Below are 23,321 nucleotides of genomic sequence, written 5' to 3' on the forward strand. Positions count from 1 at the left end.
TTATCAGGTTAAGGGAGTTTACAACTATTCTTGGTTTAATGGGAGTTTTACTATAAACAGATATTGAGTTTCTTAAAGTCCAATCCTTTTCTGAATCCTTAAGATGATGTTGTGATTGATATAGTGAATTACACTGATTGGTTTTAAAATGTCAAATCAAATTTGCATTCCTGGAATAAATCGAAGTTAGTCTTGATATATTATCCTTTTTTAGATATTGCTAGATTGAATGTGCTAACATTTTAAGAATTTTTGCATCAAGATTCATGAGTAATACTAGTTTGTATTGGTATCAGAATAATGTTAGCATTATAAAATGAATTTTGAATTTCCTTTGGTATCAGAATAATGTTAGCATTATAAAATGAATTTTGAATTTTCCCCATTTCTTCTATTTTCTGCGAAAAATGTGTGATTTCTTTATTAAATGTTTGGTAGAACTAGCAAAGTCTTCTGGGCTTTTTTTTCTTTTCTTTTTTTTTCATGGCAAGGTTTTAAACTGCAAATTCAGTTTCCTCAGCTTTCTTGTCTTCAGTGGGCCACAGATTTTAGCTGCCTCATCCTCCCCAAACCCTGATCTCTGTCACTTCAATTCACTGAGACTCCTGGGCTATTTTGGTCCTGTGCTATGACCTGGAAATTGCCTCCATGGGCCAAATTGGGGCATTCCTGGGTTTTCCCTTATCGGTTTCCCTCCTCTCAGGATCACCATCTTTCCCTGTCATTTGTCCATTGCCTAAAAACTATTGTTTCTTTCTTTCTTTTTTTTCTGGTTTTCTGTTTACTATGGGACTTCTCTATTGAGTTTTCAAATTCTGCCATGATTTTTATTTTCCAAGAACTCTTGTTTCTTTGAATATTGCTTGACTATAGGCTCTTATTCATGTTTTGCAGTTAAAACGTTTTACCTCTAAAGATAATGATTTTCAAAAACATTTTCTTCTCCTTCCAGAGTCTCTGTGTTCTCGAGTTTTCTCTTTGATTATTTTGGTACCTCTTTCCTGTTAGAGGCTTTCCTCAGCATGTAATGATCCCTGATTGTCTGCCCAGTTAAACTGGGAGGACTGAAGTCCTTTTGGTAAGCTCTGCGTGGTCAGTATGTGGAGCTTGAGTCTTCAGCAGGGCTCTGCTGCCACCAGCTCCTGGGTATTCTCATCCAGAGCAGCTTTGATGCGCTTTTCTCTGGCAAGACAGTGCCTCTGATCATTTGCAGAGTCGGAATAGGGACATCCCTAGCTCTGTGTTGGGGAAAGGATCTGGGGCCTAAAGGCTTTGCAATTTGACCGTGAACCTCCTTCCTTTAGCTACTCCCACTCCCCACTCCTGGATGTATCAATTATTGAAACTTTTGATTTGGAAATAAATTGGGTTATTGTCCCTCCCTGGGGGTGGCCTCTTAACTACATTGTATAAGGCACTTTCATGCCTTACTTGAAACCCTAGAGTTATATAGTTTAAAACCATACCTTTTTTTTTTTTTTTTTTTTTTCATGTGGGCCAATGCAGCTAGGGCTGTAGATCCTTAGTTCAATCCACACTGAAGTGACCTGGGCCCAGTGAGAGCTGACTCTGAGTGCTCCCAGTTTCGGTGATTCCAGACCTCCTCACCTCAGTTCATCTTCAAGTGGAAAAACCAGGGTGCATATGACTCCCTTTCACATTAACAATTAAATGAGTGTTGTCCTGTAACCTAAAACATTAAAAAGATAAATATTATTATATATACAGAGGATGCGTTTTTATTCCCACGATCAAGAAAAGGTTTTAATAGATATAGCTATCCAAAGCTGCTAGAAAAGGAAGCTAGCAGTTAGTTTTGTTGAGCCAAATTATTGTTTTTGAAATCCATTCCCCAGATTTTTTAAAGTAATGTTTTTATGCAGTAATACTAGCACAAAAAAGTACACAAATCATAAGTATAAAACAACGAATTTTTACAGTATAAATACATCTGTGTAATCAGCATCTATATCAGGAAATAGAATGTTACTAGCACATCAGAACCCCCAATCCCAGCCCTTCTGTTTCTTTTATCCTAAAGATAACTATTACCCTAACCATAGCTTTGGTTTTGTCCATTTTAAATATGTTTTCTATTAAATATATTGAAGTAACATTGTTTAATAATATTACATAATTTTCAGGTGTACAATATTATAATTTGACCTCTGTGTACTCAGTTCCATGCTCACCACCTGTCACCATATATTTGACCCCCTTTACCCTCTTGCCCTCCCCCGGTCCCCCGACCCTTCTGATAACCCCCATCCTATTGTCTGTATCTATGCGTTTGTTTTGTTAGTTTCGTTACTTTTGTTTTATAGTCCACATATGAGTAAAATCATACATTCTTTGTACTTTTCCACTTATTTCATATCTGTTGTTGCAATAGCAATATTTCATCGTTTTCATGGCTGAGTAATAGTCCATTGTGTATATGTACTACCTCTTTATCCACTCATCCGCCAGTGAACACTTAGGTTGTGCCCATGTCTTGGCTATCATGAATAATGCTGCAGTGAACATAGGGGCACATGTATCCTTACAAATAAGTGTTTTCATATTTTTTGGGTAAATACCCAGAAGAGGAATTGCTGGATCATATGATAGTACTATTCTTAATTTTTAAAGGAGCCTCCATACTCTTTTCCATAGTGGCTGCACTAATTTACGTTTCTATCAGCAGTGTATGAGGGTTCCTTTTTCTCCACATCCTCTCAGACACTTATTTCTTGTCATTTTTATAATAGCCATTTTAGCAGGTGTGCAGTGATATCTCATTGTGGTTTTAATTTGCATTTCCCTGATGAGTAGTGATATTGAGCATCTTTTCATATGTATGTTGGCCATCTGTATGTTCTTCTTGGAGAAATAATCTATTCAGGTCCTCTGCCCCTTTTTCAATCGGATTGTTTGTGGGGTTTTTTTTGGTGTTAAATTGTATGAGTTCCTTATATATTTTGGATAATAATCCTTTATTAAATGTATCATTGGCAAATATCTTCTCCCATTCAGCAGGTTGTCTTTTTGTTTTGTTGATGGTTTCTCTTGCTGTGCAAAGCCTTTTCAGTTTGATGTAGTCCCATTTATTTTATTATTATTATTATTTTTTAATATTTTTATTGATATTTCACAGAGTGGAAGGGAGGAGAGGGATAGAGAGCTAGAAACATCGATGAGAGAGAAACATCGATCAGCTGCCTCCTGCACACCTCCCACTGAGGATGTGCTCGCAACCAAGGTACATGCCCTTGACCAGAATCGAACCCGGGACCTTTCATGCCGCAGGCCGACGATCTATCCACTGAGCCAAACCGGTTTCGGCAGTCCCATTTATTTATTTTTCCTTTTATTACCCTTGCATATGAAAAAAAGACATATTCAAAAAGACATTGCTAAGTTATGTTAAAGAGTTTACTGCCTAGGTTTTCTTCAAGGATTTTTATGATTTTAGGTCTTACCTGTAAGTCTTTAATCCATTTTGAGTTTATTTTTTTTGTATGTTGTGTAGAAAATTATCCAATTTTTTTTTCTCTATCTGTTCAGTTTTCCCAATACCATTTATTGAAGAGACTGTCTTTACCCCACTGTATATCCTTGACTCCTTTGTCATAGATTGGACCATACAAGAGAGGATCTATTTTTGGGCTCTTTATTCCATTGAACTATATACTATCTGTTTTTATGTCAATATTATACTGTTTTGATTATTGTAGCCTTGTAGTATAGTTTGATATCAGGTAGTATGATACCTCCCACTTTGTTCTTCTTCAGGATTTCTTTTAATGGTCAGTGTTTATTGTGGTTCCATATAAATTTTAGAATTAGTTGTACTAATTCCAAGAATGCCATTGGTATTTTAATAGGGATTGCATTGAATCTATATATTGCTTTAGGTAATAAGGATATTTTAACAATATTAATCTTTCCAATTTATGAGCAAGGTATATCCTTCCAGTGATTTGTATCCTCTTCAATTTCTTATAGTTTTCAGAGTATATGTCTTTTACTTTCTTGGTTAAGTTTATTCCTAGGTATTTTATACATTTTTGATGCAATTATAAATGGAATTGTTTTCTTAAGTTCTCCTTCTGATAATTTGTTATTGATATATAGAAATGCAACAAATCCTGTAACTTTACTGAATTCATTTATTAGTTCTAAAAGTCTTTTGACAGAATCATTAGGGATTTCTATATATAGTATCATGTCATCTGCAAATAAATGACAGTTTTACTTCTTGTTTCCCAACTTGGATGCCTTTTATTTCTTTTTCTCATCTTATTGCTGCGGTTAGGAGTTCCATTACTATACTGAATAATAGTGATGAAAGTGGGGATCCTTGTCTTGCTCATGATCTTAGAGGAAATACTTTTGGCTTTTCACAATTGAGTGTGATGTTAGCTCTGGGTTTGTCATATGTAGCCTTTATCATTTTGGTTTAAGTTCCTTTTATATCCACTTTTTAAAGAGTTTTTAATCATAAATGGATGTTGAATTTTGTCAAATGCTTTTCTGCATTTACTCAGATGTTCATATGGTTTTTATCCTTTATTTTGTTAATGTGATGTATCACATTGATTGATTTATGGATGTTGAACCATTCTTGCATCTCTGGGATGAAACCCATTTGGTTGTGGTACATAATCCTTTTAATATGTTGTTGAATCCAGTTTGCTAATATTCTATTGAGAATTTTTGCATTTATGTTCCTTACGGATATTGGCCTTTAATTTCCTATTTTTTTGTATTGTCATTGTCTGATTTTGGTATCTTGGAAATGCTGGATTCATAGAATGAGTTTAGAAGCATTTCTTCCTATTTAATTTTTTGAAATAGTTTTGAGTAGGTATTATTTCATCTTTGAATGTTATGTGGAATTCAACTGTGAAGCTGTCTGGCTCTGGGCTTTTATTTGTTGGGAATTTTTTGATTACCATTTCAGTTTCATTGATAGTAATAAGTCTGTTTAGATATGTATTTCTGTCTGGCTCAGTCTTGGAAGGTTAAATACTTAGAGGAATTTACCATAACATTTCTTCCATGTTGCTGAATTTATTGACATGTAATTGCTTTGAATAGTTCAGTACTCCTATGTTGGGTGCATAGATACTTATGATTGTTATATCCTCTTCTTGGATTGACCCCTTCATAATATTCTTCAATAATTCTTTGTATTTCTATGGTGTCAGTTGTAACTTCTTTTTCATTTATGATTTTATTTATTTGGGATCTTTTTTGGCTAAAGGTTTTTCTACTTTGTCTTTTCAAAGAACCAGTTCTTAGTTTTATTGATCTTTTCTATTGTTTTATTTCTATTTTTATTTCCATTCTGATCTTAACTACTTCTTCCCTTTTGTTTTCTTTGGGTTTTGTTTGTTCTTTTTTTAGTTCCTTTAGGTGTACAGGTAGATTGTTTACTTGGGATTTTTGCTGTTTCTTAAGGTAGGCCTGTATAGCTATGAACTTCCCTCTTTAAAGTGCTTTTGCTGCCTCCCATATATTTCAAATAGTTGTATTTTCATTTGTTTCAAGATAGGTTTTGATTTACAGTTTGATTTCCTTTTTGATCCATTGGTTGTTGAGTGGCATATTGTTTAATCTCCACATATTTGTGTGTTTTTTCTGTGTTTTTTCCCCCCCCCCCTCCCCTGTAGTTGTTGATTTCTAGTTTTCATGCTACTGTGGTCAGAAAAGATGCTTGATATGATTTCAATCTTCTTGAATTTATTGAAGCTTGTTTTGTGATATGTGATCTATTCTGGAGAATGTTCTATATGTACTTGAAAACAATATGTATTTTGCAGTTTTTGGATGAAATACTCTGGAATATACTATGTTAGGTGAATCTGATCTAATGTGACATTTAAGGCCATTATTTCCTTATTAATTTTCTGTCTAGATGATTGATCTACCCATTGATGTAAGTAGCATGTTAAAATATCCTACTTTTGCCCTAGTCAGTTTGACTCAGTGGATAGAGCGCCTGTGGACTGAAGGGTCCTGGGTTCGATTCCAGTCAAGGGCATGTACCTCGGTTGCAGGCTCCATCCCTGACCCTGGTTGGGGTGTGTGAGGGAGGCAACCAACTGATGTGTCTCTCACATCGATGTTTCTCTCTCTCTGTCTAGCCCTTTCCCTTCCACTCTCTCTAAAAAATCAATGGAAAAATATCCTTGGGTGAGGATTAATAAAAAAATAAAGTAAGTAGTGCTGGAGAGGATGCGGAAAAAAAGGAACCCTTTTACACTGCTGGTGGGAATGCAGACTAGTGCAGCCACTGTGGAAAATAGTATGGCATTTCCTCAAAAAATTAAAAATGGTACTCCCATTTGACCCAGTCATCCCACTTCTAGGACTATCTCCCAAGAAAAGAGAAATATCAACCAGAAAGGATATATGTACCCCTAGGTTCATAGCAGCACAATTCACCATAGCTAAGATTTGGAAACAGCCCAAGTGCCCATCAACAGATGAGTGGATTAGAAAACTGTGGTACATCTACACAATGGAATACTATGCAGCTATAAAAAAGAAGGAATTCTTACCATTTGCGACAGCATGGATGGAACTGGAGAGCATTATGCTAAGCAAAATAAGCCAGCAGAGAAAGATAAATACCACATGATCTCACTCATTTGTGTAATATAATGAACAGTATAAACTGATGAACAAAAACAGAACCAGAGTCATAAAAGCATCGAACAGACTGTTCAACCTATGAGGGAAGGCAGGGTGAGGGGGTAAGAGATCAACCAAAGGACTTGTATTCATGCATATAAGCCTAACCAATGGACACAGACTGGGGGACGGGGGTGGGGATGAGGGCATGTGCTGGGGTGTAGGGGCGGCTGGGGAGAGGTCAATGGGAGAAAAAGGAGACTTAGGTAAAAAATTAAAAAAAGTATTATTTTTTAAAAAGAAAAAAATCCCCTATTTTTATTATATTACTGTGGTTTTCTCCTTTTGTATTCATTAATAATTGCTTTTTATACTTCAGTGCTCCTATGTTGGGTACATAGGTGCTTATGATTGTTATAGCCTCTTCTTGGATTGACCCCTTTATATTTATGTCATATCCTTCTTTGTCTTTTTAAAAAATTTGTGTTTTAAAGTGTATTTTGTTTGATGAGTCTTGCTAAACTAGCTTTTATTTTACTTCCATTTGCATGGAATGTCTTTTTCCATCCTTTCACTTTCATTCTGTGTGTGTCTTTTGATCTTTTTAAAAAATATTTTTATTGATTTCAGAGAGGAAGGGAGAGGGAAAAAGAGATAGAGCCATCAATGATGAGAGAGAATCATTGATTGGCTGCTTCCTGCATGTCCCCCACCAGGGATTGAGTCCACAACTGGAGCATGTGCCCTGACTGGGAAGCAAACAGTGACTTCCTGGTTCATAGGTCGATGCTCAACTACAGAGCAACACTGGCTGGGTGTCTTTTGATCTTAAGTGAATCTCTTGTACACAGCATATAGATGAGTTTTTTTTTTAATGCCTTTCTTTGTCTTTTTAAAAAAATCCTTACCCAAGGGTATTTTTTTCCATTGGTATTTTTAGAGAGAGTGGAAGGGAGTTTGGAGGGAGAAAGAGAAAGAGAGAGAAACATTGACATGAGAGAGACACATCAATTGGTTGCCTCCCACAGGTGCCCCACCAAGGATGGGGATCGAGCCTGCAACTGAGATATGCACCCTTGACTGGGAATCGAACTTGTGACCCTTCAGTTCACGGGCTGAAGCTCTACCCACTAAGCCAAACGGACCAGGGCTCACACTATGTCTTTTTATTGGAGCAGTTAATTCACTTACATTTAAATAAATTATTGATAAATATGTACTTATTGTAATTTTGTTAATTGTTTTTGGTTGTTTTTATTATTTTCCTGTTCCTTTCCTTTTCTCTTGATCTCTTCCTTTGTAGTTTGCTGGTTTTGTTTAGTGGGCTTTTTTTCTCTTTATTCTTTGTATATCTTTTGTAGTTTTTTGGTTTGTGGCTACCATGAGGTTTATGTATATCATTCTATATCTATAGCAGTCTGTTCTAAACTGATAGGCATTTAAGTTCAAATATATTCTATGAAGATTATAGTTTAACTGCCTTCTCCTTGCTTTATGTTATTGATGCCATGTATTAGATTTTTTTTTTGTATGGTATATCTCCTAACTACTTATTGTGGTTTGAGTTGAGTTTGATACTTTTTTCTTTTGACTGTCATAGTAGCTTTTTAAATATCTGACTCACAGCTAAGGCTCTGTAGCTTAGGAGTTAGAACAATGGTCTCATAAATATCTGATTCACTGTATTTATTAAATATTTGGCTTTACTGTGAGATTTTTGTCCTTTCTCTTATTTTCTTATTTCTGGTTATGGCCTTTCCTTTTCTGCTTAAAGAAGACCCTTTAACATTTCCTATAAAGCTGGTTTCATGGTGATGAACTTCTTTAGTTTTTGCTTGTCCGGGAAACTCTTTATCTGTCCTTCAATTCTGAATGATAATATTGCTGGATATAGTATTCTAGTTTGTAGATTCCTTTCTTTCAGCACTTTAAAGATGTCCTGCCACTTCTTCTGGCCTGTAAAGTTGCTGCTGATAAATCAGCTGACAGCCTTATGATGTTTCCTTTGTGTGTAACTTGATGCTTTCCTTTTGCTTCCTTCAAGATTGTCTCCTTATCTTTAACTTTTGCAGTTGTAATTATAGTATGCCTTGGTGTGGGTCTTTTTGAGTTCATCTTTTTTGGAACTTTGTGCTTCCTGGATATACATTTCCTTTCCCACGTTGGGAAAGTCTTCAGCTATTGTTTCTTTAAATAAATTTTTCATTCCTTTTTTTCCTTCTGGTATCCCTACAATGCAAATGTTTGAATCCCAAATGAGAGCCTCACATGTTAACTATGCCTTTCCTCCCTTCCTTTGAAGTTCCTGAACTCCAATTTTTGGCTTCACAGTACTATAAGACTATAGAAAATTCTGAATCTCTGTTTAACTTTAGTCTCTTGCCCTGAGAAGCATAAGAATTCAATACATTCAGTGAGATAAAAACCACTAAGTTTTGGGATCACATCTCTGTATTTCCCTTCTCTCCCCAAAATTAGACTATCAAGTTGGCCTCAAGTGACATATTATGCCTTTAGACATAATTTTTTATTTTCAATTCAGATTTTCCAGTAGTTTTCTAAGGAATATTGGTCTGTCCCAGGTTACTCTATCAGATCCAGAGGTGAAAGTCAGTCCTTAAGATTTTGAAATTTGGCCCTAGCTGGTTTGGCTCAGTGGATAGAGCATTGGCCTGCGGACTGAAGGGTCCCAGGTTTGATTCCCAGTCAAGGGCACATTATTGCATATCTTAGTAGAGAGTTTTAAATAAACTTAACATGAAAGGCAGATATTCACAAATACATATGCAAAATTAATATGTCATTCAGAACTCTACTTGTAAATACCAAGGAACCCATAAATGAAAGCAAGCGAGACAGTTGTTAATTGTGAAGTTTGTATTTGGAGAGAGGAATTACTTTGTCAGATAATTCATGGGACCATGGCTCCTTTCCCAGTAGCAGATTTCCATTCTAGTGACTAGTATTCCCCCTTCCCTAGATTCAGGGCCTTGCCTTTAGAGATGTAGTGGGTATATTCTGGCAGATTTGCAGGTTTGTTCCTGGTTTTCATATAGATGTTACATTATTCATATAAGTTTGAAGACATTGCTTCCTCACCAGTAGTAGGAGGTCCTCCACACAGCCTTAATCATAGCCTTTTTATTATCCATCTGAATGCTAAAATGAGTGTATAAAACAGTAAAATATTGATTTTTGTAGTTACTCTGGAGTTGATTTTTTTCTGCTTAGTGTTGCCTCTAGTTTCTATGGTTTCTTAAAGTTACATCTGGATTAATTTAAAGACCATATCACTAAAATAAACAAGGTACGTTTATTCTTATCTGTTGGCATAGTGTGGTCTGTACAGGTTTTTCTGTGGCTCAGAAAGTCTGGTAACTTCTCTGTAATCACAAATAAAATAACTGTTATACTCAAGGTCCCAACCCAGGTCTGACTTCTGAACTCAAGCTCCCAAGGTCTCCTGCTTAATGCATTATACATTAGATCAACCCCTTTCTGCTTTGTCCTCTGTTCACCTCTCCTCCTCTTTCCTTTCTTCAGGAAATCTTCAAAACTGCAATCTTTTTTATTAGCATTATAAACAGACTCATCATCTTACCCCAACTAGATGTTTCACTAGGATAAAACAAACATTTTTATTTTTGATGTCTTTCAGACTGGATGACTATCCCTGTGAATAAGAAATCTACTCTCAAGGCAGGTATTCCTGAAGAAGAATTGGATCAGTGGATGATAAAGGAAAGATTCACTAGCAGTAGTCACTGGAAATATGATAGCCTATTGGAATGGCAGCATGGAGCCCAGGAGATGAAGTTGCAGAAAATGGTACTCACTCACCAGAAAATCTCATCTATGGGTAGTGACCAGGAATGTGATGGATCTGGGAAACGCTGCATTATGAGCTCATCTTTTGTTCAAAGTCAGGGATTTCAATCTAGCAAAAAAGCCTTCGAGTGTAGTGAGTGTGGGAAAGTTTTCACTAAGAGTTCAACTCTTAATAAACATCAGAAAATTCATACTGAAAAAAAACTTAATTCAAATCCAAAAACTCTTATTAAAGAGAAACGGTATAAATGTAGAGAATGTGGGAAAGCCTTTCACCAGAGTACACACCTTATCCATCACCAAAGAATTCACACTGGTGAGAAACCATATGAATGTAAGGAATGTGGCAAGGCCTTCTCAGTGAGCTCCTCACTTACTTATCATCAGAAAATTCACACTGGAGAGAAACCTTTTGAATGCAACTTATGTGGAAAAGCTTTTATCCGAAATATACACCTAGCCCACCATCATAGAATACATACTGGAGAGAAACCGTTTAAATGTAATATATGTGACAAAGCCTTTGTGTGCAGGGCACATCTTACCAAACATCAGAATATTCATAGTGGAGAGAAACCCTATAAATGCAATGAATGTGGGAAAGCCTTTAACCAGAGTACAAGTTTTCTTCAGCATCAGAGAATTCACACTGGAGAGAAGCCCTTTGAATGTAATGAATGTGGAAAGGCCTTCAGGGTGAATTCTTCCCTTACTGAACATCAGAGAATTCATACTGGAGAGAAACCTTATAAGTGTAATGAATGTGGGAAAGCTTTCAGAGATAATTCATCCTTTGCTCGACATCGGAAAATTCATACTGGAGAAAAACCTTACAGATGTGGTTTGTGTGAGAAAGCCTTTAGGGACCAATCAGCCCTTGCTCAACATCAGAGAATTCATACCGGGGAAAAACCATATACATGTAATATATGTGAGAAAGCCTTCAGTGACCATTCAGCCCTTACTCAACATAAGAGAATTCATACTAGGGAAAAACCTTACAAATGTAAAATCTGTGGGAAAGCCTTTATCCGAAGCACACACCTTACTCAACATCAGAGGATTCACACAGGAGAGAAACCCTATAAATGTAATAAATGTGGGAAAGCCTTCAACCAGACTGCAAACCTCATTCAGCATCAGAAACATCATTTTGGAGAAAAGTGATATGATTGCAGTTTATAAGGAAGGGCTTTGAGACTGAGTATATGAATAATTGAATTTAAGAGAATCCATTCTAGAGAATAATCATGAAAGCTTATATTAAGATAGTCATTTTATTTACTGAGAGTCAAGCTTTACAGTATTGTGGGTTTTGATAGTTTTAGAATGTCAAACACTCCTCATGGTTTAAGAACTGCCTCAACGGAATAGCAGTACTGTGTGATTAGTCTGAGTTACCAAGTATTAGAAGCAAAATGGAGCTTCATTAACAACATAGAAATTTGTTGATCAAATTTACATTTTCATTATTAAAAGAAATTATAAAATTGTAAAAATTAAGTTTAAAAAGCAAGGAACAAAAAGGTAAGAAAATGATCTGCTAGCATTTCCCTCTATTTGATTCTCTTATATAAGAGACCCCTAGAGTAAAGAAAGTGTATTTACTACTCATGCATCAGCCCAGGATTTACTTAAACTGTGCTTCCCACCTTCTGCTTCAAACAATCTTTTGTCTGATCTCCCCGGTCTGTGTGTCCACTAACTGTCTACCTGTCTTCTCTTTCCTGGACAGTTCATTTGAATGGTGTGTCCCTCTTTTGATTTAGCAACCCCTAAATGGTAACATCATGCCACTTATTACCAACCCATTTGTTCTTGGGGAGTATAGTGATCTAACCTCACACACAGTCCAGGATTCTGGATATTGCACCCCAATTCAGCTTTTAGAACTTAGAACTTCTGCCTGGGGTTTCAGAGATTAATAAAGATTCTTGAGTTACCCAGTTCCTCAGTTTGACTCTGACCTAAAGTATGGGCTTAGTCTTTGTAAACATTCTCCAATTGTTTGTACTGCAGTTACTCTACACACAGCAGGTAGGGGCATGCTTAACCTCAGGTGTGACAATCCCAACCACCTGGTGGTATTTTAGTTTACCTCCACTTCTGTGACTTGTCATTTCCTGCTGTGCAACCTACATGAGAAGTTGGAGCCCCACAGCCAATTCTCAAAAGGCTCTGACCCACTCTCCTTCAGCTGAACAGTCCTCAGTGGCCCCTGCATTAGAGTTTGTTACAACCAGAATATTGAACTGCATCCTGGTCCTTGCCCTGCCTTTGTACATTTTTCTGAAGGGATTGGGTCTGTGTTCACAGGAAAAGCAGAGAGAGCTTTATTTTTTTGCTTTTGCATTTGAAAGTGGCCACTTCCTCTCCTCTTCTGGGTATTCCACTACCTAAAGGCTGTCCAATTCTTAGAGCGGTGAGCAACGTGTTGAGTAATACATTGCTCAGAAGTGGTCAATGGCACCATGACATTCTCTGGCAGGAGCAGTGTCTATACCCAAATGCTTGAGTGATACTCTAGTCCTGCAGGTACAGATCATTCATTGTCTTTAATCCTTCAATGCTGTCAGTAGAAATCACAGAGATAAAATAACATCTGTGTGTCTTCACACACACAGCTTCTGGTGGCACTGTCCCTTTCCCACCACAAAGAAAGAGGAGCCCAGCCAAAACCGGTTTGGCTCGGTGGATAGAGCGTCAGCCTGCGGACTGAAAGGTCCCAGGTTCGATTCCGGTCAAGGGCACGTAACTTGGTTGCGGGCACATCCCCAGTAGGAGGTGTGCAGGAGGCAGCTGATCGATGTTTCTCTCTCATCGATGTTTCTAACTCTCTATCCCTCTTCCTTCCTCTCTGTAAAAAAATCAATAAAATATATTAAAAAAAAAAAAAAAAGAATGAGGAGCCCACACCACTGCAAGTTGGAGCACTCTACATCATAAAGGTGGAAGGGCAAGGAAACTATTGTTCTGGGAAGAAGGTGGCAGGTTCCTGTTCTGTAGAAGTGTTCCCCATGAAGTTGGGCAGCCTGCTGACCCCTATGAATGCTTCTACTCAGCTCCAAGTTAGTATTGTGTGTCATGGTGGAATCTGGACTCTAGGTTAAACAGAATTGAAACTTCCTGCAGTCTTAAAGCTCAAGTTCTCAAAATACAGCTTTCATTTCATAAAGGCCAATTGTAGGCATCTCTGTTAGGTAAACAGTGATTCATCTTCCTATTAAGCTGCTGGTAAAGCAGCATTTCAAAAGGCTATTTGGGACTATCCATGCCCAGGGCATATTTTTCTACAGCCTGACATGGCTGGTGACCCCCAGTTCCACAATAAACTAGAGAAACTGTGCTCACCACTACAGATATTTGCCTTCATTACCCACATGGCTTTCCTGGTCCTAACTCTCACCCCCTTACCTTGAATCATGGAGAAACATTTTCCTAAGCTATAATTTGTTTTTTGTTTGTTTTTAATGAGAGCTACTGCCACTCAGTATGTGCCTGCAGTTCAGCTGGGGCCAAGACCAGCTGCCACTTAAGAGCCTCATTCATCCCAGTGACAGATCCAGCAGCTCTTCTTCCACCAGAACTAGTGCCGTCAGAAGGCTCTCCACTTGATATTACAGTCTGCTTTCCCTGAACCCAGCTCCTGTCATGCTTGGGTCTGGATGAAATTAGACCTCTGAAAAATGCCTATTCACTCTTTCCTGTTTGGGGTGGCAAACATTTTTAATAAATGGTCTATTAGAGATGCCTGGCCAACTGAATGTATTTATGGAAATGCTGTTTGAACAGGCCTTTAGCTGTGGCTTTATTATATTCTGCCATATGATTGACACCTTATTGTGTGACCTCAACTAAGAGGGTCAGCATTTGCCCTGCTGCCTCTTCTGTACTTTTTGAATCCTAAATAGTATGGCTCTCTGCCTGGGCAGTCTGACCTACCCAAGCATCACTTTTTGGCTCACCCCTAGAAATGCATTTTCAAGAACTTTGAGGTAGAGTTCCTCAGTTACCTTCTCTACCAACTGATTTGCAAAGTGTTAGACAAGATTTCAGCAATTATTGAGAGGGACATTACCCTACTCTCAGCCAGGTTACTCCCTACACATTAGAGATTCCTAGGAACAGTTCATTCTGTACCTCACTTTCCTAGCCTTGCTGACTGGTCACATAGACACGATGGACAAAGGTGGGGACCACTGGGACCCACCCTTCAGTGTTACTGAGTTTGGGCTGGTGAGGTGCAGTCCTACATACAGCCCATTCCCCACTACTCCCGGTCCCCACATAGTTCAGAAGACTTCCCAGCACACCCACGACTATGCCATTTCCAGATGACGAATATGTGCATGTGGCAGAGGAAGTGCTGGACTTGTATGTGAGCCCATCTCCCCACCCCCTCACCTAGACTGTAGTTAAGCTATGAGCCAGAGAAATGGACCTCGGTCCACCTCTTACAGCACCCTCCTCATGTACTTTGGAGTTGTCAAGCCCATTGGAAGTGCAAATTGCATCCGGCCTGGGGAACCATTTCAGTAGAGGAATAGGATCTAGACTTTGTTACATTCTTCAGTGTCTATGGACTCCTATGAACAGCCACTGAAACTGCCTGCTCTCAAGGAGAAAAAAAAATTACTTCAAGTTTCCCCTTTTAAAATTCCTTTAATCCTCTCTTATTAGGTCTTAACTCATCTCCAGCTGATTGATTTTGCACCTAGGTTCTCCCTGTCCACCTGAGTTTGCCTAACTTTGACAGTGGCATCTCCTTAAGATAGTGGTCGGCAAACTCATTAGTCAACAGAGCGGCAAACCGTGGCTCACGAGCTGCATGTGGCTCGCGAGCCGCGGTTTGCCGACCACTGCCCTAAGATGTTGCTTTCTTCCATATTCAGCAACTGCTTTTAAAATAGCACCCTGACCTTGCATCAGGCTTGGTTTCACAGGTTACTGTGCTTGAGCCCCAGAGTCTTCGCTAAAATAGCCCCAAACTGCATGCATGCCTTAGGTTAAGAAGACAATTCCCTTAAACATGAATTTAAGAATAGGTATCCTCCAGCTACCCAATTCTCCTTTCCATTTTCCTTTGCACTTTGTGCTTCCCTCCCTTACAGCACTGGATTAGCCAGCAGGACAGCATGGAAACAAAATTCTCTCACCTACAGCGGGAGGGTTCCCAGCTTCTGCTAAATATATTTTCAGTAATATTTTTGCTTTTAATACTTTTATACCAGTTTGTGAAGGGAAAAGAAATACAAAGCTTGGTTTTCCCCATCAATCAAGGACTTCTCAGTTGTGCAAATGGCCATTCTCTGCAAGTTCCAGGATTTGGTCATGCAGACATATCCTCCCTGTTTTGTGTGTTACCTTGTACACCACACATCACTATTCTTAAAAATTGTTGTCATAAAAAGTATTTTTCAGTGTGTCTTTCTGAAAATAATGAGAAAAGTACACAGTGGTCTAAGATGTACAAGTTGCATTTGTGCTGCCTGCTTATCTAATCAGATATAACTAAAACATGCCAGATTTGTGCTTCCAAGTGTTTATATTCTTATGACCAATCTGTACCTGGGTCCACACATGGCCAGCCAAACCTACATGACCACAGAAACCATAGTGTTCCAGCTACATCCTCATTGCTGAGTTAACATTTGAGGGCATACCTTGTGCCAGGTACTGTTGTAAGCACCCTGTGTATAGTGAATCACTTAATCCTCACAATTTATATGAGGCTGTTTCTACCATCCCCTCTTGAAGGTTTAAGAAAGGTTTTGTTGACCCAGAAAATAAATGTACCTGTTGAAAAGGGCTCCTAATAGCTAACTGGGCTCAAATTTATAAACAGACTGACAGCTGTTGCTAAAAGGGGCCTCTCATGCAAGCCACACTTAAGGGAGAAGCCTGCACTACACTACTTGCCTCTGGTACTAAGCTATTTATCTGCATTGTGTTCCTGTCAGCAGAGCCAACTCTTATAAAGGAGTTCCTGGAATCCTATTTCAACCAATAGGATTGAGACTTTACCTATCCAGTTGGAGCTTTGCAGCTATATCCTCATTAGCATCTTCCCCAACCAATTAGAGCTGCTCTGTTTTGGCCAATCAGGACAGTGCTTTTTGGACCAATCAAATTGTGAGGATTTGGAGTTCTTATTTACTGGAGAACAGTTCAATCATGGAGTAGGGGAGGGGACTTTTCTCTATATGTCAGCTCCCCTCTGGTTTGTGTGAGTACTTTCCCTTTTCACAGAAAACTGAAGACTGCATTTCTCTTTGCTGAAGACATCTCACCAGACTGGAGCAGAGTTGACAATAAGGATAGTAACTGATCAAATTAATCACACATGCTCTTGCAAAGATAAAACCTAGAGTTAGCTTTTTGCCAGTTGAGTATGCACCCAAAGGAGTTTCTTTTGAGGTGCAGTGAATGAGGATTGTATTACCTATTATCTTCAGGGAGAAACACCTAAAAACCTTTCATCCCCTTAATCAGAGGGAGATATTGGTAGCTGAGGGAGAATGAGCATCTCTAATGTTCCCTAGCTCCTATCACAGAGTATAATTTGGGATTGCCTGTGACCCCTTAGGCCCTGAGGCATCCTATGGCAATCAGGCCTAAGCTGGCTGTGGAATTCGTCCACAGCTCAAAGTCTCTTCCCACGTCGGGTCTTCCTTAGGTGGAAGTGGTGACACAATTATCCAGGCATGTAGTGTTATCGACCCTGCTACTTGGGTTTACCTAACTCTATGTGAGATATTTTGATGGCCTCTGACCTTACTGGAGGCTTCCACCCTCCACTGTCTTGGGTAGAAAAACTTTGGCCTTTAATAGCTGGGCTCATAACCTGTTTCTTTCCTCTTGTATTTCACGCAGTCTCAGGCTTTCAAGAGGCCTAACCAAGTGAGAAGAGGAGAGAGCATTTCCTGTTAACCTGGCAAAACAGTGATTTCACACCTGGGCCCTGTGGTTAAATTGTTAGCCTTTTTGTAGGGATATCCTATCTAATAAAGAAGGAATATGCTAATTGACACTCATGCTGTCACAAAGATGGCGGCGCCCACAGCCAATAAGGAGGGAATATGCTAATTGAATGCCTCACCCTCAAAGATGGCGGCACCCACAGCCAATAAGGAGGGATATGCTAATTGACTGCCACACCCTTAAAGATGGCAGTGCCCACAGCGACAAGATGGTGGCACCCAATCCCCTCAGCCCCGCTGACGTGGCAGGCGTGCAGCAAGGCCAGGCCTGGTCGCTTCGCGCGCCTGCCTCAGGGAGTCCCCCAGTCCCCTCAGCCCCACAGCTGCCCAGGGCCGGCCCGAAGTGCAGGCAAGCCTTGGATGGCAGTTGCCCAGACTCCCAGGGTCGCCTGAGGCTCAGGTAACTGGGGCCGGCCGAGACTTGCGCTGCCGGCAGTGGCAGCAGCAGAGGTGTGATGAGGCATTGCCTTCCCCTGGTAACCGGGTTGCCTCCCACCCCTGAGGGCTCCTGGACTATGAGAGGGGGCAGGCTGGGCTGAGGGACCCCCCACTCCAGTGCATGCACTGGGCCTCTAGTTAATAAATATTTAGTTAGTCTCCAAGATTAGTTACCAAAAACGTTTCATTTTTCTGAGCACCTGTGCATTTGAGGCTTTTCTCTATTATACCTGTGGAAGCATTAATAGGCAAGTAGCCATGTCTGCATGAGTCAACATCACAGCAGCAGCTGTGAGCATCAGATGGGGCTTTGGCTGTGGTTTCTGTGGCTCCGCTCCCTAGCAATGAGGTTACCAGGAGTGGCAGTTGTGGTTCCCACCCCCTAGCCACATGAGTGGTTGTCAAGAGAATTGTCTCTGGGAGTTGACAGCTAACTGGTGCCTGTCTCCCTCCCCAGCACACAACAACAAGGTCCCAGCCTCATGCCCTAAGCCCACAGGGCTGGGGGCACGCCACATGCAGGAATGCCCGAAGGGGGCAAATTTCCAAGCCTTCTGAGTGAGGTCTTAGTCACAGGGAGGTGGAGAGCAGGGAAAGGCACTGTGGTGAAATCCAAGCAGCATTGAATGTGCACCTGCTCTCCGCTGGTGCCCTGCCCGTTTCATGCTGCAGAGGCAGGAGTACCAACAGGGTAAGGCAGAGGGAAGTGAGTCTGGGTTTGGTGTCTTGGTGCTGGGCTCGAGCCATGCCCTAAGTCGTTCCCCCGCCCCCCCGCCCCCTTTCTGGGCTTTAGCAGTGTGTGTATGTGGCCCGCTGCACCCGGGAAGCTGTGAGAAAGCTGCCAGGATGGAGGTGAGGAGTTGCGAAAGGGAAGCGGCTGGGCTCCGCAGCTGAGACAGATTTCTGCTTCTGAGTGCAGTCACTATGAATAGAGAAAGGAGTCCGAGGAGCCCCCCAGGTTTCACGCACCAGGTACAGAACCCACGAAATTAGTACTGGGAGCACGTGCACTTCCCTCCCGCCCAGCGGGGAGCCACAGCCCCATCTGCTGAGGCAGTGGCACTGAGGGAGCACAGGCTCTGACTCCACTGCTTTCCAGGCTGCAGACATCTGCAGCCACAGCCCTGGTCTGGGGCACAGGGGGACACCCTACACCCACGACGTTAGTCCTGGGCCTGAGTCTGAAGGGGCAGTGATTGAGGTGAGGGAGGGCAGAAAAAAGGAAGTGAAAAGCCCACACAGGAACTAGAGAGGAAAGAGGGAGAGAGGGAGAGAGGGGGAGAGGGGGAGAGGGGGAGAGGGGGAGAGGGGGAGAAGGGGAAAGGGGGAGAGGGGGAGAGGGGAGAGAGGGGGAGAGGGGAGAGAGGAGAGAGTAGAGAGGAGAGAGGTAGAGAGAGAGAGAGAGAGAGAGAGAGAGAGAGAGAGAGAGAGAGAGAGAAACGAATTATAAAACTCCCAGCATAGGAAGGTAAGGTTCCATTTCTCATCATTATCCAGGCCAGGATTGCCTTCTGCTGTTTCTCCATCCGAGTGCTGCAGCTCCAGAGATTATGAGAAGGGATGTTTTCCAGCTTTTCAGAGCCATTTCTTCTCCAATTGAAATCCCAGCTCAGTTGCAATCTGTTATCGGTGGGGTGTCCTCTGTGTCCCCACCTGTTACTGGTGGAAGTGGGCTTCTTGGGGTGCCTCTGGAACAATCATTTCCTGAGGCCCTCATCGGAGGATGGATTATCATTGAAAGCTTTATTGATGAGGTAACATTAAGGGACTTCCTTTCCAAGGCCCCATCTCCCTCCATCCCGCCATGAAAAACTCCAGTGTTTTCTTCAGCAGAGGTAGGATTAAAGCCACTGCAGAGTTGCCCCTCCTCACCAAAGCACAGTCCAGTCCAGCTAGCTTAGCATGTGTTCCCAGCCGCAGTCCATTGTGTGTGGGGTCTGCATGACCATGGGCCGTGCGGCTGTTTAAAGCCACATGTCAGGCTAGCACAGGGGTCACAGAGCAAGCGAGAAACAGGAGCAAAAGAGCCAAGAGGAACAAGAGAGAGAGAATTCAATACGGATTTTAATTAGGAGCTTATCCAATGAATCCTTCAGGGATTTGTGAACTTGCAACAGCACCACTCCCTCTAGCGCTAATTATCTTTTCCCCAGGTTCAACTGACCAGCAAGCACCTTCCTTACATCACCCCAACTTCACGGCACGTGCATCCATCTCCCTCTTTGTTGGACCCTTTTCCCCAGAGATTTGCAGAGGGTGCAGGCCTGGCTGAGGGATACTCTCCAGTGGTTCCCTGGGGAGTATAAAGTTGCAGCTTCCTGGTGAAGCTGCCTAGATGAACATGCTTATAATGTCTGGCCTTCCCTTTGCTTTCTTCCTGTTAACTAACATTAATAACTAGCTAGTTTTGATGGTAACAGTTATTCCTTGGGAAGTCATGTTAATCATCAACTTTTCTTACTCTTCTAGTGGTTTTTATTCCAATCATCATAGCATACTAAATATGTTCACATCATAGGTAATATCGTGAGCACTTACTATCAGCCAGGTACTGTGCACTTTATCTACTTTATGCCTTGAAATTTATACAAAAACCCCAGGTTTGTAGGGGTGGATGATTACCTATCAGCTAGATGTACTCACTTTATAGGTGATGAATCTGTGACTTGGAGTAAGAAAAGGGATTTCTGTTTTTAGAAACCAAGTCCTTAAGAACTAAGCCTACTGCCTTGGGTCTTAGAGAACCGGTCACCCTGGATATCAGAGTTTTTACTTGCCTCTTCTCTCTCTTCCTTTTTATTTCCTTCCCAAAATATAAGGCAACATCAAAAGGTGTTTCTGAGAATGCTGGTGCACCTATGATTAAGAGCAATATTATTTCAATGAATGAATGTGTTCACCACACCATCCTGCACGTAAAACACTGAAAACAAACAAACACATGCACAAAAGATATTTCTAAGATATTGTTGACTGTAATCAATAAAAGAATTACTTATTTTACGCACAATATGCATTTATTCAGGAATAGCAGAGGAATTGCAATTTGGAACAAGCAAACTATGATGGACCATAGGCAAGAACAGAAGAGAGGCAAGGAGGAAGCTGGAAGGGGTCATTTTGAAGAGTTCAGTGTGGTAACGGCCTCTTATTGGCTGGGCTGTTACTGGGCAAAGGGAAGTTCTTTCTTCTGGGGTATGTAAAGTAAGCATACTCCTGTTTGATGACTGAGTGATAGTGTGTACATTCCCTCCTTCATTTTTTTTTCTTTTTTTAAAAAATATTTTTATTGATTTCAGAGAGGAAGGGAGAGGGAGAGATAGAAACATCAATGATGAGAAAGAATCATTGATTGGCTGTCTCCTGCATGTCCCCAACCCCCACTGGAGATCAAGCCCACAACCTGGGCATGTGCCCTGACTGGGAATCGAACCATGACCTCCTGGTTCATAGGTTGGCACTCAACCACTGAGTAATACCATCCGCCCCCCTCCTTCATTTTAAATGAGGTTTCCTTTATTTATTTTCACATTATTCTCAATACAATTACCAGAGTGGTATTTTTAAACTTATCAGACCATCTCACTGTTCTCTTAAAGTCCTCCAGTGTAACATTCCAATGTCTCCTTATCTCATCTAGAATAATGGTCTGTGGGGCTCCATATGATATACCCCTGTTATTTCATGTCATAGTTTCTTGTATTTTCTTAGCCAAATTGTAGTCTCTAGTTATTCAATCAACCACTAACCAATGTGTTGCTGTGAAGGTATTTTTAGATATGGTTAACAGTACAATCAGTTGACTTCAGGTAAAGAGAAGTAATTATCCTCAATGATGTGGGTGGGCCTCATCCAAGGCCTCAGGAGCAAAAATTCAGGTCTCCTAAAAGAGAAGTAATTCTGCCTCAAGACTATAGCATCAACTCTTACCTGAGCTTCAAGCCTGCCACCTGCCTTACAGATTCTAGACTTGTCAGCTCACACTATCATGGGAGCCAATTTCTTAAAATATATCTCTTAAATATATCTATATCTCTGTCATATCTATATCTATCTATATGATCTCCCCTGTTGGGTATAGGACAGGTAGATATTATGTAGATTATCTATCATCTATCTGCCTTTGTTTAATATATTATATACAGGATGTCCCAAAAATGTATACATAGTTTGAATAATTATTAATTCCAATGGGTTAAATCTGAAAAGAAAGAAACATTAATTGAGCTATCAGCTATAAAGGGTGTATACATTTTTTGGGACACCCTGTATATATATTATATATGTACTAGAGGCCTGGCGCACGAATTCATGTGTGAATTCATGACACAAGTATGCAGTGGGTACGGTCCCCAGGCCTGGCCTGTGGTCAGGGCCATCTTCCCTGGCTGCCGGCAGCCGGTCCTGCACCCCCCCCCCACCCCCCCCCGCTACCCATCCCCGGTTCCCTGTTTGCCATTGGGCAATCGGAGCCTGCCGGCGAGGGGGAGGGACTGAGAATTTGGCTGTTCCTGCCCACTCGGCGGCCCCACCCCTGCCCATGCTGCGGGTTGCTCTCTGTGTGTGGGGTGACTGGTGGGGTGGGGGCCTTGCCCTGGCGCCACCCATGTCCCCCGCCATCCACTCCTGGTTTCTCGTTCTCCATTGGGTGATGGTAGCCTGCCAGCTGGGGGAAGGGACTGAGAGGTGGTCAGTGCACCTCATAGTGACTGGTCCAGCGGTCGTTCTGGTTGTTACACCATTAGGGTCAATTTGCATATTACCCTTTTATTATATAGGATTATTATATAGGATAATATCCAATAGAAGAACTATCTATCTATCTATCTATCTATCTATCTATCTATCTATCTATCATCTATCTATCTATGATTGGGAGTCTCCAGAGAAACCAAAATGTCCTGCAGGTGCTGTTTCTGTGGAGAACCTTGACTGATACACCTTGTCTCCCTTTTTCACATTGTTTCTTTCCCTCACCCTACTCCAACCACACAAGCCTCATTAGTGGGTCCTCAAATATACCAGGAATACCCCTGTTCTAGGGCCTCTGCACTGGCTGCTCCATCTGCTGGGCCCTCTTCCCTCAGATAACCCCATGGCTCACTCCCCATCTCCTCCAAATGCCACCTTGTCAGTGATACACCTACACTGAACCCCTCTATTTAATATTGCAGCCCATACCCTCTGACTTTCCCCTTTCTCCTTATTCAACTCTAATATTTTCTTTTTCCACAGCACTTGTCCTCTTCTAACATATTATGTAATGTATTTTTGTGTTTTATATTATTTACTAGAGGCCCGGTGCACAAAATTTGTGCACTGAGGGGGTGGGAAGGGGAGGTCCCTCAGCCTGGCTTGCGCCCTCTCGCAATCTGGGAGTCCTCGGGGGATGTCTGACTGATGGCTTAGGATGGTTCTATGTCCTCTGCACTAAGCTGGAAGTTGGACATCCTT

General features: G+C 41.0%; 1 protein-coding gene across 36 annotated transcripts in view; it reads left to right on the forward strand.

Moving 5' to 3' along the window:
* ZNF454 (zinc finger protein 454) overlaps positions 1-23,321 on the forward strand; it is an 81,651-nt gene that overhangs the window by 49,572 nt on the left and 8,758 nt on the right. For 34 of the 36 annotated variants that reach the window (XM_080676284.1, XM_080676289.1, XM_080676276.1 and 31 more), the window contains one exon: positions 10,280-14,195. In XM_080676284.1, the coding sequence (XP_080532410.1) occupies positions 10,280-11,616 (1,337 nt within the window). In that variant the 3' untranslated portion in view covers positions 11,617-14,195. Of the gene's footprint in view, positions 1-10,279; positions 14,196-17,322; positions 18,791-23,321 lie in introns of those variants that run through there. The other 2 variants (XR_013960990.1, XM_080676283.1) reach the window with 2 other exon arrangements.

This window comes from Plecotus auritus (assembly GCF_963455305.1).
Source record: "Plecotus auritus genome assembly, chromosome: 6".
Lineage (NCBI taxonomy): Eukaryota > Metazoa > Chordata > Mammalia > Chiroptera > Vespertilionidae > Plecotus > Plecotus auritus.